At 34.3% G+C, this 14948-nt stretch overlaps 1 protein-coding gene across 9 annotated transcripts in view; it reads left to right on the plus strand.

Moving 5' to 3' along the window:
* Window positions 1-14498, plus strand: part of BCLAF1 (BCL2 associated transcription factor 1) — a 31498-nt gene extending 17000 nt beyond the window's left edge. For 4 of the 9 annotated variants that reach the window (XM_050787930.1, XM_050787934.1, XM_050787931.1 and 1 more), the window contains exons 8-13: window positions 707-791; window positions 3135-3310; window positions 4408-4588; window positions 5877-6023; window positions 11588-11800; window positions 11954-14498. In XM_050787930.1, the coding sequence (XP_050643887.1) occupies window positions 707-791; window positions 3135-3310; window positions 4408-4588; window positions 5877-6023; window positions 11588-11800; window positions 11954-11959 (808 nt within the window). In that variant the 3' untranslated portion in view covers window positions 11960-14498. Of the gene's footprint in view, window positions 1-706; window positions 792-3134; window positions 3311-3443; window positions 3607-4407; window positions 4589-5876; window positions 6024-11587; window positions 11801-11953 lie in introns of those variants that run through there. The other 5 variants (XM_050787932.1, XM_050787936.1, XM_050787933.1 and 2 more) reach the window with 2 other exon arrangements.
* The last annotated feature ends 450 nt before the right edge of the window (window positions 14499-14948 follow it).

Consider the following 14948-nt stretch of genomic DNA (forward strand, 5'->3'; position numbering starts at 1 on the left):
TAGAGTAACCTTTGAATTTCTAGTAAGTTTGTGAAATAAAAAATGTTCCATGAGAGAGAGAGAACAAAAGCATGAGCACTGAAGTCAGATAGTTGTGTTGAATTCCTGGCTGTGTCTCTTCATTGCATTGTGATGAACAACTTAATCCCTGGACATCAATTTTTTCATATATGAAATGTGGATAATCATGCCCATTTTGCAGGGTGGCAGTGACAGTGATACTGGCTATGAAGTATCTGGCTTGGTACTTCATACACAGTTGGTGTGGTTTTGGTGATGACTGCTAAAGCAGCACTGGGTAGTTGCGACCGATACTGACTTAAAAAGGAAAGGCGCAGAATAAAACCAAAGGGGCACTGAATATCTAAAAATATTGAAGACAGGAGCAAATAATCCTATTCATGTGTGTTTGTTGATGTTTAAAATGATACCCAGTTTAATCAAAACACATTTTTTCTATTTTTGGTCAATAAGTTGGATGTTTTAAAGGCCAGACTTCTATATAAAAATATCTGGTTGGAGCATTTTAATTCATTCTTCGTGGATATTTTTTCTTAATTATGTATTAGTAAATTAATAGTCTTGGTGTGCTCAATTAGTTGATTGGGAGAGAAATAACTGTCTTAGGAAAATGGGTAATCGTGTGGATGTTTTCAAACCAAAAAGTTAGTAATATGACTAAAAATATACTTTATTTTACATTAAGGAGAATTGACATCTCACCAAGTACCTTGAGGAAGCATACCCGTTTAGCAGGGGAAGAGAGAGTTTTTAAAGAAGAAAATCAGAAGGTATGTTTTTGAATGTAATTTTTTTCATGTTAAGTTCAGCTTAGTTAATGATATTGTACCAAATATAGTTTCTCAAGGTAAATGTCTATAGATATCTTCTACTTTTAATTCATAACTACATCATGGTAGTATGCATACTGTTCCTTCCTGGAAGAAATTAAGCTGACACTATGCTATCTTAAATTTAAACCAGGAGTATTTTTTCAAAACGCTAATGAAAGGAAAAAAAATAGTCCTAAGAAAACCGTAAAGAATCAGTGGGTAGACAAAGGAAAATTATAAAATCAAAGAAGAGTTTTGAGATGAGATTCATTAGCGAGAGTAAATATTTCTCGATTTGTGTGTCTAAATTTAATATCTCTAGGTTCTTCACAGATAACAAGAAGTAATCCCCATGCTACTGGGCATTTTTGATGTGGATTAAGAAATAAGCATTCTAAGTACTGATTTACAAAAAACGTTTGGAGCAAAGACTTACCACTCTTGGAATATTTGGGGAATGGGGGAATGTCTTTTAAACATGAGAAAGGAGCCTGTGAAAGACATTGAGGGGTCTTGGTGAGAATGGAATTCAGTGGTTAAGGGGTCTCCAATATACTCTGACAATTCAAAATGACCTTTGCCAGGTAGACTAATCTATATCAGGCCATAAAATGTCTAGTAGTAGAAATGTGGGGAAAGATAGGGAACAACTGTTTTGAAGAGATTAGGGGACTTGGAAGTACTGCTTGATTCCAATTCTGGCTGTCACTAAGTACTATCTACATGATAATTGGAAAATAACCTCTTGAACTTTGCTTTTCTAATTAGAAAAACAAGAATGCTTCTGTTTTGCAGAGTTGTTGAATAATTGGGTTATTTTGAAAACAGGCACATTTGTTATTAGAAGCTATTATGGACAGTGGTAGTGTACAAGTTTAATAGGGCATGCTATTACTAGATGTGGAATCTAGAGCTTACAAATAAGGTGTTTTTTTTTTGTTTTGTTTTGTTTTGTTTTGCATGGGGTGTATTGATCTTGAAAGAACAGATTCTGAGAAGTGAATGCTTTTTTTGGTTTTTAACTTAAATAACACCTTGGGTTCAAAGTTGTTAATTTAGTTTTCCCAACAGTTTAGTCTGTCCTCATGCTCTGACAGTGAGTATCTTCTCTCCTCATTATTTAGACCAGATTTTGATCCAGAGGAGAAAAAGTAGAGATAACTGATGAATAGATAAGAGGATATGCCATTGGTTTTTATCTTCCTGTCTGGATGAATAACGTGTTAATATGTAATTATGTATATATAGTTTGTAATTTGCAAAGTGGTTTCACTTATATTATCTTGTTACTTGTGGACTTGGTAATACCTAGGTGAATAGGAAGGTTTTTTTGCTCTTGATCAGATTTTTTTCTTTGTGACTTTGGGAGCAAATAGGTGAGTAGTTGATACCATTTGGAGATACGTACTTTCAGTTTTATGAATGCTTATGAATATTATAGCCAGACTTCCCAGAGTAAATACTACTTATTGTTGAATACTAGCAAGGATGTCCACATTGCTTAGCATCTTACTGATGTATAATTTCTCTTCATTCCTAGATGCCTCTTTCCATCTTCCTAAATTATATAGTATTTGAAAAAGCAATGGAACAAGAAGGAGGTGAATTGTGACCCAGTTAAACTAATGTCCGTTGCAATACCTGAATTGAGAAAGGGCAGTATATGGCCCAAGATACTGAGTACAGGATTGCGAATATCTTTCTGGCTTTGTTTCTACCCTTGTTCAACCTCAATTGGTTTCATTAATCATATTTTACGTGCATGTTATGGAAATTATAGAATTCTTTTGAAGTTTTTTTTTTATTGGGTTGGTCAGAGTATTTGGGAAGAGCTTGATCATAATGAGGCTTAAGTAATGAGAACCATTATGTTAGGATCTCTCTTTTTTAGGTAGAATGCTACATCACAACTACAGATTATAACATCTGTATTCAACTATTGAAAACAGCATTTGGAAGGATGAGGGATAATAGGATATGCTGAGTGGAAAAAATATTTGTATCATTTACTGTACAAAAATTTATTATAGATTGTTTTGGATAAAAACCTGCAAAATTCTCGAGATACTTAGCTTTTAATAATTTCCCCAGTTCCACTGCACTTTGTATACCCAAATGTTTAGTAAAAATAATCAAGTACTTTTTAACAAAAACTAAGTGATAGTATCTTATATGATTCATTATTTTCTGATACTAAAATGCCAGTTTAGAAGCTGGCATAAAATTTAACTCTATAATATGTGTATATATATTTTTTCTATTTCTCCTCTGAAATCTGTATTTTACGTCTGTCTTTTATAGGGAGATAAAAAATTAAGGTGTGACTCTGCTGACCTTCGGCATGACATTGATCGCCGTAGAAAAGAAAGAAGTAAAGAACGGGGAGATTCCAAGGGCTCCAGGGAATCCAGTGGATCAAGAAAGCAGGAAAAAACTCCAAAAGATTACAAGGAATACAAATCTTACAAAGATGACAGGTAATTGTTCAAACTGACTAAGATAGGTTTTAGCTTCTAATTAGCCTTTAATAATTGTCAGCTTAATTGCTTTCAATTTTGACTGTGTAATCGAATGTTTAAATTTAAACAATTAAAATTATTTGTTTTACAGCAAAAATGTATTTGTCTTTTACACGGCTTATGGTGGATGAGGACAAAAACTTTGGAATAGCAAGCTAACACTGAAAAAAAAAATGACAAATTAATGTGTCCTATTATCCAGGCTACATCAGGAGGTTGGACTTCAATGCAGTGCATTTCTAGAAACAGTTTGTGTAAGAACTTTGGTTCGTTATGCTTGATTCCGCACTTTTTCAACTCATAACACCCAGAGTACAAGAATTTTAAACTGATATCTAGTGGTTTAACATGGGAGAGATGGGGGGGAGGAAGGACTAGAAATAGCAATGTGTATTAGTCTTTCAAAATAATATTTCCATGGAAACTGTTAGCAGTGGTAAGAGTTAACCACAGGTATGACCTTTTCGGGTGTTGCATTAAATCATGTAAATTTGATCATCATAGAGGCAAATAGAAACACAAAGTATTATAGATAATCTTTTTCCTTGCTATTCATTAGGTAAATGGTGGATTTTATTTGTGTTATTAAATTTATGGCTGTTATTTGTAATGTCATATGCTTTTTATTTGCTATAATGGTACTATAGCCCAAACTATACCAACTATTTTCACCCAGAGTGTACAAACTGCAGTCATTTTGAAACTTGGCCTTAAGAACATCCTTACTTTTTCCTACTCTTCTCTTCCTTTCGTTAAAGTAATAAAAGATATAAGTTAATTTAAAAATACTAAAGAACTGAACCTTATTCTTGACCTTTACAGACTACTATTTTCTAACTGGCAGGCCCTAGCATGTTTTTCATTATTGATGTAAAACACATATTGAAGGAGAATGGAAACAGATTGTGTCAAAATTTAACACCCAATTATTTTATTTACATAATTTTATTAGGGGATAGTGTTTTTGACTTGAAAAATATCTCTTCTATTGTAAGATTCAGCAGGGTCTTTATCTTTTTAAAAGTAGCACATTTTTTGTTTTCTTTATTTTGCAGTAAACATAAAAGTAGAGAGCAAGATCATTCTCGATCTTCATCCTCTTCAGCATCACCTTCTTCTCCCAGTTCTCGAGAAGAAAAGGAGAGTAAGAAGGAAAGAGAAGAAGAATTTAAAACTCACCATGAAATGAAAGAATACTCAGGCTTTGCAGGAGTTAGCCGACCACGAGGAACCTTTGTAAGTGAAAAAATTATCTTTGATTGTTTGGTAGGAGTTTATCTTAGAGTAATGTACATAAGGAAGGTCATATACATGACTTAGAGATGTTATGTGTGTCATTATTCCTAAAGTCAGAGGTAGTATTGAAACATAAAGTGGTGTTTGAAGTGCTGTCTTCATTTAGAAATACCATTTTGAGATCTAGAAGCATCTGTATAAACTAGGTACTTTTCTTGACTTCGAGATCAATAACTGTACCTAGTCCTTAAAGACCAAGAGTCAAGGAAAGTTACTGATTGGTAATAACATTTCTTTAATCACTTAGTTTTTGAAAAAGTACCTTAACGCCTTAATAAAACCCCTGTATGTTCATCTCTGTATTACAGTTACATTCATTTTGCCTGCTTTCTTCAAATCCTTGCTTATATGGGTATCAGTCATAGAAATCAGAAATATTTCATATAGCGTGTACATTATCCCCATGTTTCCGTAAGTCGTTATAATTATTAATATAATGACTTTATGGTAGTGCATCTTCTTGCCTCTTTAATTTCTAGATTCACACTCCTACCTTGAGCGAGTTATCTAGTTGGGTTTTGGTGGAGTTCATTAATTAGATAATTTGGGAAAGAGAAGAGCTTTGCTTATATAGTGTTAGGTATGGCTGAATACTTGGGGCTTCTATGGTAATTCAAAGAAATTAGATAACTTTTGGCTAGTAAAAAGGAAAAACAGCTTGATTATTTAAAAATATTAGTTCAGGCCGGGCGCGGTGGCTCATGCCTGTAATCCCAGCACTTTGGGAGGCCGAGGCGGGTGGATCATGAGTTCAGGAGGTCAAGACCATCCTGGCTAACACGGTGAAACCCTGTCTCTACTAAAAATACAAAAAATTAACCAGGCGTGGTGACGGGCGCCTATAGTCCCAGCTACTCGGGAGGCTGAGGCAGGAGAATTGGCGTGAACCTGAGAGGCAGAGCTTGCAGTGAGCCGAGATTGTGCCACTGCACTCCAGACTGGGAGAAAGAGCGAGACTGTCTCAAAAAAATAAAAAAATTAGTTCAGTCCTTGAAAGTACAGTATTCTAACACTTAGGTTGATCATTTCTTCTTAACCTACTCAACTTTTAGTTGGCAGAATTTTTTGCCTATGATATAAAATGGCCATCCTTTTCATCCTCAATGGCTACGAGATTTAGATAGGAAATTAGGGCGTATGTTTTTTGTTACTGCAGTAAAATTAGAGTTTGCATGTAACTAAATACCTTTTGATTGCATCACTAAACAACTTTGTTAATGTTAATCAGTTTCGAATTAGAGGCAGAGGAAGAGCCAGAGGAGTTTTTGCTGGGACAAATACTGGTCCAAACAACTCAAATACTACTTTTCAAAAGAGACCGAAGGAAGAGGAATGGGATCCAGAATATACCCCAAAGAGCAAGAAGTACTTCTTGGTGGGTGTTAGACATCTGTGTTTATTTGGTTTGCATTAATTTTCAAAGCATACTAGGTGAATACATTTGAGTACAGATAACCACTATTATAAGAAGATTCACCGTTATGTGGGAAACCTTTTTTAAAATAATTACCCAGATGATTTGAAATTTTGAAAAATGTGGGTCCCTTTAGTCCTGTTCATACTTTCTTGATATTAAACATAGGCTGATCAGGGTAAGCGAAAAATATACCTGATTTGTTACCCACATTCAGAGAAGAACATTATATTATAGTTGAGCTTAATGTTTGTTTTATATCTGTCTATAAGACAGTGACAGTTGTAGAAACTTCACATTAAGATGTACCTTCCATCATCATAGCTATTTGTTTAAATGAAAAGGAGAAGAATTTTTTCAAAGTACGTATAATTAAGAATTTTAGGGAGGCTGTCAGCTTTCATTGGTGAAAAAAGATGATGAAAAATTACAGAAAAGTTGCTGCTAGGTAAACTAATTTGGTGCTTCCTGTGGTAGAGGTGCTTTTCCCTCTGAAATAGTTTTTCAAGGATGAAGCTAGAGGTGATAGGTCTTGAAGGATTCTCTAGATAAGGATGGGCATTTTCTGCTGTTTGGCATGGGGAAAAGGGTCCCTGCTGCATTATAGAGGTGTACAAGAATATACCAAAACTATTACCAGAAGTATTCATTTTTTTTATCATGGCTTTTCAGAGAATTTATGTTTCAGAGACTAGTTCTGAAAACTAGTTGCTTCCATGGAAGAAAATTGTATTGGACTTGAAGAGTTGTTGACTTTTTCAGTTGGCTTTTTATGAATATATTTGAATAAACCTCAATGTCCATGACATACCTACTTAGAGATTATAGCTGTAGTTCAAAGTGGATCTCTGTTTTGTCTGGAAAAACAATATATTTGTTTCAAAAATATATTTCCATTTGCCTCTTTTTTGGCATGTTAATGACCAAGAACCAAAAAAAAAGTTACAGAGTGCGTTATGCATAATGTTTTGTCAGTTTATGCTTCTTGAGTGGCTTGAATTGACATTCTGGAAAGTAAAAGGCATTTGATACGTAGAAAAATGTGAAAGATCCATCTACTTCTTGGTTCAATCATTTATGTATTAACAGACATGTTTATGGTAGGTACTAAGGATGGAAAGACAAGTAGGATTATGTTTATGCTAGGTACTAAGGATGGAAAGACAAGTAGGATGTGATTCCAATTTTTGACTTAGAGACTAGTAGTAGAGAAACAAACATTCTAAATATATATGGTGGCTTTTTGCTTTTCCCAAAGAAGGAATAGGTGGATTTTTGCAAAGGGAGAGAGTGATTAGAAGAGACTTTTGTAGAGGAACTTGACCTTAATTAATCTCGAGGTTAAGAGGTAGGCAAGTGTACTGCACATAGCAGAAGGAGTGAAACAGCATGGTATAGAGAACTATAGTATTCAGATGGCTAGATGGTTGGTATAAGTTTGGGAAAATTGAGTACAAGGAGTCACAGTGTCAAAGGTCTTAAAACTTTTAAGAAAATAGAGTTTTAAGCAGAGTTTACATAAATCATGGGTGTTAAAAGTTAAGCAATTTGAGAAAATATAGTGTCTGAACTAAGGGGCTAGATTTGAGAAAAAGTAACATTTATGGGGACTTGAATTCAGGGATGTTGGTAGTGAGAGGAAGGAATCTAAATCTATAGGAAAGAAGCTGCTTTAAAAAGATTAAGTTCTGTTCTGAACAGGTTGAATTTGAAGTTCTTGGGAGAAATGGAGCTGTCCAGTGGATAGTTGGTAATTCAAATTTAGAGAAACAAAAAAAAGTGCTGTAATTTTATAGGTCACCGTTAAAGCTGTGGTAAGATCACAGAAGAGAAGAGATAAAGACCAACATATCAAAGGTGGGGTGAAAAGTGAGAGAGAGTAAAAATGCCAGAGAAGTAGACCAGGTATGATAGGTCAGGAGGTGAAGAAGGAATGAGAGGTGAACATGTAGATAGTAATTGTTTGCCACTTTTAACAACTTACAAATACAAAATTTAGGCCTTTTTTTCTATGGCATTCTCTTAAGAATCTGCTATCCCTTAAAAAATACATACTCATTTTGGGTTGGCATTTAATTAGGCAGTAGTTTCATTAAGAAGAGTGTCTTATTTTAGGAATTTAGCCATATATAAGTAGCAGTAGTATTTTTACATGTTGCTTTGCTGGGTTATATTTAAAAATCTTGGTCTCTGTATAAAACCGTACACATTGATTTGCCACAGACTGATCATGTTCACTAGAATATCAAGCAAAATTACACACTGTTTCCTTATAAATCAATTCTCAAAGTTAATTATTTTGGTTTTTACTTAATTATGAGCCATTGAAATGGCAACTTTGGTTTTCACATGGATAGTTAAATTAAAAAATTTTGTATCTTACATGTAAAGGAATGTTGAGGGAAAAAAAGAAAAATACGATTCAGAAGGAAAGTCTTCTAAAACTAGACATTCATTCCCTTAGGTTCTTTCAGAACAATTGACCAGTTTAAGAGAGTTTGCCCATTTGGATGAAACATTAATACTTAGTAATAACAGGCCAGGCACGGTGGTTCATGCCTGTAATCCCAGCACTTTGGGACACCGAGACAGGCAGATCACGAGGTCAGGAGTTCAAGACCAGCCTGGCCAACATGTGGAAACCCTGTCTCTCCTAAAAATACAAAAATTAGCCGAGCGTGGTGGCGCGTTGCCTATAGTCCCAGCTACTCAGGAGGCTGAGGCAGGAGAATCGCTTGAACCCAAGAGGCGGAGGTTGCAGTGAGCCAAGATTGTGCCACTATACTCCAGCCTGGGAGACAGCGAGAATCTGTCTCAAAAAAACAAAACAAAGCTTAGTAATAATAGATAACATTTATTAAGCATTATGTACCATGCTCGGTGCTGTTGTGAGTATTCCGTACGTATTAATACTTTAAAAAGCCTTTTGAGTTGGGGCTGTTATTCCATTTTTGTGGATGGAAAAAACTGAGGTACAGAGGTTGAGTAGCTTAACCAGAGTTATGTGGCTAGTAGCAGTGGGGTCAGGACTTAACTCATTGGGCTCCAGAGTCAGGGTTCTAAAAGGTCTTGTTTGTACTATTTGTTGTCCAATACTGAGTTATAGTAATCTTTGTTGCATTCTTTTTGAAATTTCCTATCTCTAAGATTTGTTTTATGCAAAGGTGTGATAATGTTTTCAATAATAAAAATTCCAGGAAAGATACTAGTTTTAGTTAGAACCTGAAATTCTATGGAGTGATGAGTGTGAAGAGTTGGAGCAAGTGGGAAAGTACTGAAGGTTCTCAGTGTTGAGTTGCTGCCTTCAAAGGAAGAGAAAATCCCTGGTGGGGAAGGGGGTTCAGGATTGGAGTTTTGGTAATTAACTGTTTGAAACTTGATCCTTGTGTAGAGAAGGGAGAAGATGATTCAGAAGGTCTTGGTTCTAATACAGACTCCTTTGTTAACATGTTCTTAGCTGTGTATAAATATCTAACTTCTGGCCCATCTTAATATGAGATAATTAAAATTTAAAAATTTTAATAATGAGATTGAAATCTTCGATATAAAACTTGAGTATTAAGAATATGTTTAGCATCAAAAATCTCAATTAAGTAGCTGCCAGGATACCCTACGGAAGACACAGTCATTGTTTAGGTGCTGTTGTGTTTGCCAAGTTTCAGATGATTGTATATTAAAAGCAATGGCTAATTTAACCCCAGTGTTTAGCTTTGCCATTGGCTTTTCTGTTTCTGCTAACTCTTAACTACCTGGTGTGGTAATCATATATTGCCACCAGGGTATCTGGGAAATGTGTTTTATGGGTGATGGTCACAAGGGTTAGAAGAAAGGGCTAGCTCTGTGACCTTGGGCAAGTTACTTAATTTCTTTGTGCCTCAGTTTCTTTATTTCTAAAATGGGGATAGTAACAGTATTTTAGAGGGTTGTTGTGAGGATTAGATGAATAAGTACATGTAAAGTGTTCAGAACAGGGCCAGACCCATATTACACACTATAGAAACATTATTGCCACCGTTTGTTGAGTGCTTGCTTGTCAGACACTGGGCCAGGCACTTTCTACTGATCTGTGTTCCCTCAAGGAACATATTATTAAAATGAAGTAAATTCTAGAGAGGTTGCCCAAAGTCACACAGTTTGTGGTGATTTAAATCCGTGCTTGTACTCCAAAACCTCTTCCCAGAATCCATGGCGTATTGTGTAAATATCATAAAAAAGCTCTCAAGAGTTGGGTATGTTAATGTGATAAGGGAGCATGAAATTATGTAGTCAAGTGGGCATTATTTTTAGTGGCAGTCTGTTTTAAAGTAGTTTATTTTGGGTTTGCAATAAACTGCTGTATTTAAATTTGCACTTTTGATAGTTCCAAGATTCATTATAGAGTCATGTACACCTCTACCTAGTAATCTTTGAATGGTTTGATAAAGATAGATTATTAGCAGTTGGTAAGTTCTCTTTCATATAGCCTGTTAGTTACCCATATAATTGAACTTTTCAAGTCATGAAGGGGGTTAATCAGTTAAATGAATATGTCCAAAGGCAAAGTCTTCTGTTTTGGGGGAAAAAAACCCATATCACATATTACGTAAAAAAAGTTTTAGTGGCTTTTGGATGATTGCTCACTACTAGTACTCTATAGATTACACAACATTTTGTTTGCATTATACCGCTTTTCTCATACAGGGGCATTTTGCTTTATTTCTCATTTTTGTGGGTGACAAAGTTAGTAAGTTAGCAGTTAATTAAATTACATACAGGACTCCCTTGGCCTTTTGTATGAATATAATACCCATCTCTACTCATCTACAAAGTCTAGTACTTTTCAGTTTTGCAGATTGTTTTGCTTAATAGAACAATTCGTAATTTAGGGAACATCTGTATTTGAATATAATTAATAATTAAAGCTGGGATGTGATAACTGCAGTACTTCAGATTGATGAAGAAGAACTGAGTGAGGTGTTAATTCTAGGGACCATGTCATGATTTACCGTTGAAATTCTCTAACCCAGAACATTGATATGTACTATATATTGATCTAGATTTCAATCTCAGTATATTTAAAATCTACTTTTATATGTAAAGTATAAAATTCATACCACCAGTTTCATTTTAGTGAACGTTAGTGATATTTTTATGACTTTCTGCCGCATATTTATGACTAACATGGTTAGAAATAACCAGAAAAACTGGTGATTTTATCTCATTGCATTTGGTGTAATAAGTGGACTTGGATTGACATAATACGAAAACAAAACTGAGAATTCTAAAAATCAGTGGTAATTTAGCAGTTGAGATTCTCCAAATGATTAGGTAACCCTCAGTGCTTGGGTTGCTAAGTAGTAAGATGTGGTTATTCTCTTGACGATGGAATATATTTTTGTTGAAAAATGCAGTTTTACTGGTTTTGTGTTAGAATATTACCAATCTCATATATCCAATCTTCAGAAGATTAATACTGTGGTTTATGATTGGAGAAATGATCTTTACAAGAAACATTTCATTGACAATTGTTTTTAACCTTTCTGTAGCATGACGACAGAGATGATGGTGTGGATTATTGGGCCAAAAGAGGAAGAGGTCGTGGTACTTTTCAACGTGGCAGAGGGCGCTTTAACTTCAAAAAATCAGGTAGCAGTCCTAAATGGACTCATGACAAATACCAAGGGGATGGGATTGTTGAAGATGAAGAAGAGACCATGGAAAATAATGAAGAAAAGAAGGACAGACGCAAGGAGGAAAAGGTATAAAATTTCACCTTGTGATTCTGACAGATTTTTTTTGATACAGGTTTGGCGGGTGAATTAGTTATTTCATTTTTAGGAACAATTATTAATATGGTTCCTTTTCACTCTCCACATCTTGTGTTAATCTTTAATTTTTTTTCTCTTTTTTAGGAATAATAAATAATGAAGTAAGATTACAGCAGAGCAGAACTTGCACCCACCATTTTTTTTACCTGATTTTTGTTTTCAAATAAGAATGTAAGCATTTTACTTAAATTTTACTGTTTGCAAGTAGTCTATAGAAATTTTGTTTTAAGTTTTCAAATATCTTGAGAAATAGTAGACTGTATGTTGAAAATTGTACTGAAATAAAGTAGAAAATTGTTACGTACCATATTTGTAACTATCAACTTTTAAAAAAAACTTTTAACGTTTTTGTTACATGCATTGTAATTCTGCTTTGTCTATAAGATACGGTCAAGTACAGCTCTGTGAAAGTTCTGATTCTCTTCCTTCCCTGTTTGTCAATGTTTTATTCTGAAGTAAACGTTAGCTCTACATATAAATCCTGGAACAGAAATTGTTTATAGAGATTACACTAATTATTTTAACTGTATACATCTGTTTAATTTGAACACACTACATTGTAGGGTGACTAATTTTTGAAGTATACCACAGACAAAAGGTTGTTACTTTGGTAAACTAAGCTAGTTTAACACTTGAGCAAATGCTTAAGAAGGAGTAAAAAAAAAAAAAAAAGCTTTGCCAATAGCTAAAAAGTACAAGCTATTAAAAATTAGACTGAAAAGTTTTGAGAAAATGTTATTTTTACTGAAAGCAAGCAGTGGCCTATAAAGAACATTCTTAGGAGCCTTTTCTATTTGCGTTCAAAACCGAGTGTTCTCTTTCTATTCCTATTTGATAGTTTGAGTCATGGTCTTAGATATTAGCTATTTGTGAGAGGAAACTGGTTTGTAATAATACTGCAAATAGAAACCCCATTTCTACTGAACATCCTAGTTTTAAACAGAAGAAAAACTGTAATCCTGGGGTTGGTATGGAGGAGGTTTATCCTGCAGAATAAGTTGATACATTAGTACCTGATTTCATATCTTACATATTTATTTGAGCTGAACATTAGTTTGTAGTGTAACTATTAGTAAAAATAGAGAAACACAACATACTGTTCATTAATAGTATTTTAAGAAAATTGTTTTTCAAATGTCACCAATAAAAGTTTTGGCAGGAAGCTTGTTGCTGCATTGATCTAACTTGTTTCCCCCCCCCCACCTCCCCCCTTTTCAGTTGCAGTTTGTAAAATGGCTTTTTCTTTTTTCTCTTAAGGGTTCTATTCTTCAGGTAGATAATTTTTCAAATGTGAATTATCTTTTGTGTCTATATATTGATAGCTCTTAAAGGAGTGAAAATCTAAAATATTAAATTTCAATGTTAAGTCTATCTGCTTTATGGGCATATATAAAAGTAGACACATTTCATTTGTTAATTTAGTTGTGTGTGTTAAAAGGAGCTAATGCTTATTCTGTTAATGTAAACTTTTGAAGATCTTAAGTGTATTGCTCTTTCATCTTAAAACATTTTCGAGGATTTGCAATGCGTCTGGCACCTCGGTTACAGCCAGGGACGTTGGTTAAGAGCTGTTGGAAACAAAACTAAAAGCAAACTCAACATATGTGATGTTTATGGCCCTCAGATCCTTAGTATTGTGATTTCCCCCCCCCCCCTTAACATGTCTTTCTGAAATTGTCTATTAAAGCAGAGGAAATACCTGCCAAAGGAAGTATTTATTGCATTAATCAGGACATAACTGATATTTTCCTGTTCAGAATAATACGTGTGAAAGCAACATGGATGTGATCCCCAACACAGAATTTTCATGACCCTTTTATTGTATACAAATAAATACATAACAGTTACTTGGTTAGACATCAAATATGTGTGCATGACTATGTGCTTATCCACTTAAGACAATAGATAAAAGGGGATTTGAGAAATTATTTAATAGGAGGTGGAAATTAAGCTACTTAATTCCTGTGGGCAGGTTATATTTTAAGTTCAAATGCACTGCTTTAACCTTTGGTTACTTTTATTCTATTAAACAAAATTGAGGAAAGAGTGTTATACCAGAATATAGTAGGCTAGGGTGATGGTAAGAACTCTGTAATAGAATGTCATTATGGATGTTATCTTTTTCAGATCAAGCATATAAAAAGTAGCCTGTATATTTTTTTAAAACACATCTTAACTCCACACTTTACGACATTATAAAAGTTGAATGGTTCCTCTTGGCAAGGATATTTGCTTACAAATGCTAGGAAATAACTCATTGATACCTGCGTTAACATATTTTGCCTAGAGAAGGGCAATAAAAACTGAACCAAAGGATATTTCCAGAAAGGATTAAGAAAGCTGTTTAAGAAGGCCATGACTCTTTAGGTGTGTATGTGTACCTTTCAGCATCCTAGGAATTTTTATATTAAAAGCAAAACGTTTTTCCAATTACAGTCTACTTCAAGGAATTACTATTCTTCCTTTTGTCACAGGTAAAATCAGTGTCGGGAATTATAATTTGAGAAAAATATTACCCAGTAAGTAACATTGAATGTAGATGGCTAAACGATTCTTACTCAGTGTGATGTATAATGCAACAGGGACCCTTGTAAATTGTCATACGCCAATAAAATGTCACAAGTAATAACCGCTGTTGTTTGTTTACCTGTGTCTGTTTCACCCAACTTATTTCTATGGCCTATTTTAGAATACTAGCACATCTGTTAGGAAGATTACTGGTGTGGTAAGGCTTGATAAATGCTTTATAAAATCCCTCAAACCTCTCTTTACTGTTTTTGTGTTTTGTTTTGTTTTTGTTTTTGTTTCCCTTGTCTCCCCTGGGAAAGTGGGAAATTTTACAGTTGGTAAATCTAAGCCATTATTTTGAAATATAGGAATTCTGGATTTCTAGTTTGTCCTCTTTTTCTTATGTTAATATGGGACCTTATACCCATAATAATATGGTGGTTACTTCTCTTTCTAAAAATGCAGTAGCTAGTGAATAACTAAAAAGAATGGTCTTTTCATTCACTTTGAGTAAGATCTGGTATAATTCTTACCATGTGCCATCCTGTCACTTTTAACAAAGCATTTTCAT

Source organism: Macaca thibetana, chromosome 4 (genome assembly GCF_024542745.1).
Source record: "Macaca thibetana thibetana isolate TM-01 chromosome 4, ASM2454274v1, whole genome shotgun sequence".
Taxonomy (NCBI): domain Eukaryota; kingdom Metazoa; phylum Chordata; class Mammalia; order Primates; family Cercopithecidae; genus Macaca; species Macaca thibetana.